This window comes from Chrysemys picta, chromosome 13 (genome assembly GCF_011386835.1).
Source record: "Chrysemys picta bellii isolate R12L10 chromosome 13, ASM1138683v2, whole genome shotgun sequence".
NCBI classification, from domain to species: Eukaryota; Metazoa; Chordata; order Testudines; family Emydidae; genus Chrysemys; species Chrysemys picta.
Genome location: NC_088803.1, coordinates 7,307,880 through 7,312,517, shown reverse-complemented (window position 1 = coordinate 7,312,517; position 4,638 = coordinate 7,307,880). Strand labels below are relative to the sequence as shown.

Sequence of the window (4,638 nt, the reverse complement as noted above, 5' to 3'; positions counted from 1 at the left end):
GTCTGCATTGGGGGATGGGAGTCTGCCCGAGGGCGCATACCTGAGTGTGTAACATGAGAACCCAGGAAGGGGTTGAAGGCCAGGTGACTCCTGAGCCCGGGAAACTGAACAAAGGCTGTGGGTGGGGTCGCTGAAGGCAGAGTGCTGGAAGCGAGCTGGAGAGATGGCTGGGAGGCAGAGATGGCTCTGACCCCCCCCCAAAGGGGGGTGGGCTGGGATGCCCTGGGACCCCAAGCTGGACTTAACTGAGGGGGTCCTGCTGTCTGTGCCTGCAAGACCTGTCTTGGACTGTATTCCTGTCATCCAAATAAACCTTCTGCTTTACTGGCTGGCTGAGAGTCATGGTGAATCGCAGGAAGCCGGGGGTGCAGGGCCCTGAGTCCCCCAATACTCCGTGACATATGTTGTCTGTGAGTCTTACTGTTTTGCATGAATCATAGAATCATAGAATCCCAGGGTTGGAAGGGACCCCAGGAGATCATCTAGTCCAACCCCCTGCTCAAAGCAGGACCAGTCCCCAACTAAATCAGTAAATTAACGCTGGGTGTGACTTTTGCTGAGGCTGCTCCAGCTGCCTGCATGGATGCGATGGCCGCAGCTTCATAACCTGAAATCCAGGAGGGGGGTGGGACCAGGTGACCCTGGCCTGGGAAGCAAGAGAAAGGCCGGAGGAGGAGCAACGGGCAGGGCAGGGACCAGGCAGCTGGAAGCGAGTCAGTCTCCGCTGGCTTGGGGCGCAGGGGGAGGACCAGAGCCCTGGCTATGGGCTCCCCTCCCCCCAAGATGGACTTGGCTGAAAGTCACTGATTCCTGTAATAGCGAACTCTGTTCTATGCTGTGTTCCTGTCGACTGATAAACCTTCTTTTTTACCGGCTGGCTGAGAGTCGCGTCTGACTGCGGAGTCGGGGGGCAGGGCCCTCTGGCCCCCCCAGGACCCCGCCGAGGCAGACGCGCTGCGGGAAGCGCACGGTGGGGCAGGGGAAGCTGAATGCTCCGAGGTCAGACCCAGGAAGGTGGAAGCTGTGGAAGCTTCTTGCCCTGGAGACAGTCTGATCACAGAGAGGAGACGCCCCAGAGTCCTGCCTGGCTTCGTAGGGAGCAGTTCCAGAGTATTGCCCTGGTTACTCCGTGACAGCCCTTCCCCCCACACCCTGCCCCTGTAATCCCTATGCAGCCCCCTCCCCCCCACACCCTGCCCCCTGTAATCCCTATGCAGCCCCCTCCCCTCCACACCCTGCCCCTGTAATCCCTGTGCAGCCCCCTCCCCCCCACACCCTGCCCCTGTAATCCCTATGCAGCCCCCTCCCCCCCACACCCTGCCCCCTGTAATCCCTATGCAGCCCCCTCCCCTCCACACCCTGCCCCCTGTAATCCCTATGCAGCCCCCTCCCCTTCACACCCTGCCCCCTGTAATCCCTATGCAACCCCCTCCCCTCCACACCCTGCCCCTGTAATCCCTATGCAGCCCCCTCCCCTTCACACCCTGCTCCCTGTAATCCCTATGCAGCCCCCTCCCCTCCACACCCTGCCCCTGTAATCCCTATGCAACCCCCTCCCCTCCACACCCTGCCCCTGTAATCCCTATGGAGCCCCCTCCCCTTCACACCCTGCCCCTTTAATCCCTATGCAACCCCCTCCCCTCCACACCCTGCCCCTGTAATCCCTATGCAGCCCCCTCCCCTTCACACCCTGCCCCCTGTAATCCCTATGCAGCCCCCTCCCCTCCACACCCTGCCCTCAGTGACCCCTGTGCAGCCCCCTCCCCTCCACACTCTGCTCTCTGTGACCCCTGTGCAGCCCCCTCCCCTCCACACCCTGCCCTCAGTGGCCTTTCTGCACCACGACCCCTTCTCTCTCTGCCCCCCATGCACCTCCACTGAATACCCGCACTTTTTCAGATATTACTGCCAGAAATAGTATTTAGCTGTTCTTTCAGTGCAGAGTTGGTCAGGAGGTCTAAAACGAGTTCAGACAGTTTTAACTCATTTTTGGATTAGAAAATCCAAGTGTGATACTCATTTCCCAGAGCTTTGTTCAGGAAGAAGTGCTAATTTTTACTTAAATATTTTTCAGTGCACAACAGTCTCTTCAGGAATTAAACTTTAAAGACATAGAAACTGATGAGAAAGAATCCCTACATTTTTTTTGAAAATTTACAAAAATATTTTTTATTTTGAAATTTGTGTAAAGAACTGTGTTTTTTTTCTTATAGTATAATTTCAAAGGCTTCCCGCGCCCCCCCCCCCCCCCCCGCTTTATATAAATTTCACTTTTTTTCTTTCTTAGAAAAGAAAGGAGTAAATGTGGAAAAATCAAAATTTGTATATTTTGAATGAAAAGGATAATTTTAAGAAAATCCATCAAACATATTTCCTATTCTACTCCCATTCTATATCGGGATTAGAAGAAAAAGGAAACAAAGATAACTTCAGTTTAACCTGTGAAGTTATAGATAGAAATGTAATTTAGACACAACTAAAATCAATTATTTTTGAAGGTAGGTTTGTTTATCTTTTTAAAAAATTCTGATGAGACTTGACACGATAAATGTAGATAAGTGGTGTATATATAGATAGATATATATGATAAAAGAATTAGCCATAAAGTAAAAGAATTATCTTATTCTCTGTTGGAACATTTGATAGAAATTTCTTCATCACAATCAGTACATTCATTATGATACATAATTTATTCAACAGACTTTTGTAAAGAGGATATTGATTTTCATGGATTTCTCATTAGAAAGTTAACCCCACCCCGGGAGACTCCCCCCGCCCTCACCCGCATGGAAGCTAATCCCGCCCCGGGAGACTCCCCCCCCCAAGCCCCCACCCTCAGAACCTAACCCCATCCGGGGAGCCCCCCCCTCTGCGGCAGCTAATCCCATCTCCTCCCCTCCCAGGCTTGCGGCGCCGATTGGAGGAGACTTAGAGCGGGAGCTGTGTGCTCAGCGGAGGAGGCAGAGTGGAGGTGATCTGGGGCGGGGAGCGGTTCTCCTGTGCGCCCCCCCCGGTACTGAGGGTGGCCCTCCCCGCGCCCCCCACCCCAGCTCACCTTCACCTCCTCGCCTGAGCGGGCTTTTAGGCACCCCCAACCACTAGGCGTCCTAGGCGGCCACCTTCTTTTCCTCAATGGTTGCACCAGCCCTGGTTTTTAACACAAAAGGACATTGAAAGATAGAGACATAATTTATCTCCTTCCCTGAGCACAGCATTCTGCTCATCAGCCTCCTGATGGCCTTCTTCATCTCGGCATTTCTCAGCGTGTAGATCATCGGGTTCAGCATTGGGGTGATTGCAGTGTAAATGACTGAGATCACCTTATTCAGGGTGAAGTTCTTGAAGAGCCGAGTATAGATGAAGATGCTGGGTATGATTTGTAAACATACCACGATAATCTGGGCTCCACAGGTGGACAGAGCTTTCTGCTTCCCATCCGTGATGTGTGTCCTGATCTTGACTAAGATGGCGGTGTAAGAAACAAGCAGAATGATTAATATTATTATAAGCACTGCTCCATTGTTGAAGATCATCTGCAGTTCAGCCAACTGAGTGTCAGTGCAGGCCAGTTTGATGACCTGTGGGACATCACAGTAAAAATTGTCCAGGACGTTCGGCCCACAGAACGGTAACTGGAGGAGCAGTCCAATCTGAACAGCAGAGTGGGCCAATCCACCCAGCCATGCCAGTACCATTATCCCCACGCACACACGCTGGTTCATGATAGTCAAGTACCGCAGTGGTTTATAGATGGCCACATACCGATCAATTGCCAACCCCACAATGCATAACCCCATAGCACCAGCAATGAAGTGGAAGAAAAACATCTGGAGAATGCACTCATAGAACGAAATGGTTTTATGCTGTGAGAGGAGACCTGATAGCAATTTTGGAGTATTGACTGATGAGTCGCTGAGGTCTAGGAAAGCCAAGTTGGCCAGCAGGAAGTACATGGGGGTGTGGAGCCGGTGGTCACTGATCACAGCGGTGATGATGATGAAGTTTCCCAGCCAGGTGTTCATGTAGATTATGAAGAAAGCCACATAAAGGAATTGCTGCAGCTCAGGACTCTGGGTGAGGCCCAAGAGGACAAATTCTGTCACTGGGTTGGTGAGATTCTTCTTCTCCATTTATTAACCTCTAAATAGTCCTGAAGAGGAAACGCTGATGTTAATAGTTATAATTTAATCTTAGTACATTACGGATATGAAAGGGATACTAACTCCATGTTAACTGATACACATGCTTGGAAATTTTCTTTGTTTACCAAATTCCAGACTGTGTCCTTAGCCCCAGTGGTGAGTGCCCTGCTACAGCAAAACACCTACACCCCACCAGTGGTTATCCCCAGTTTTGGGTGTTTGGGCATGAACAGTAGCAACCTACACACTCGTAATGCCCCCGGATAACAACTGTCTCCATTAGTCTTCCTGAAGCCCTGGTGGTGCACACCTCGTGCAGGCCACAGATTCCGCATGTGCCCTAGAGCAGTGGTCTCCAACGTGGGGTGCGTGCACCCTGGGGTGTGTGCAAGGAGATCCTTGGGGGTGTGCAGCAGGAGGAGCACTTTTAAAAAAATATTTCTTTATTTTGCGTCGTCTGTTCGGGTGGGAGTCCGAGCGGCTATTTTTGTGTGTG

At 51.5% G+C, this 4,638-nt stretch overlaps 1 protein-coding gene across 1 annotated transcript; it reads right to left on the bottom strand.

Moving 5' to 3' along the window:
- Positions 1–3,107: 3,107 nt before the first annotated feature.
- Positions 3,108–4,147, bottom strand: LOC135975469 (olfactory receptor 4D1-like). Its single transcript, XM_065566522.1, has one exon. It carries the CDS (start codon positions 4,128–4,130, stop codon positions 3,108–3,110), a length of 1,023 nt encoding a protein of 340 aa, XP_065422594.1. The 5' UTR covers positions 4,131–4,147.
- Between the last annotated feature and the right edge of the window lie 491 nt (positions 4,148–4,638).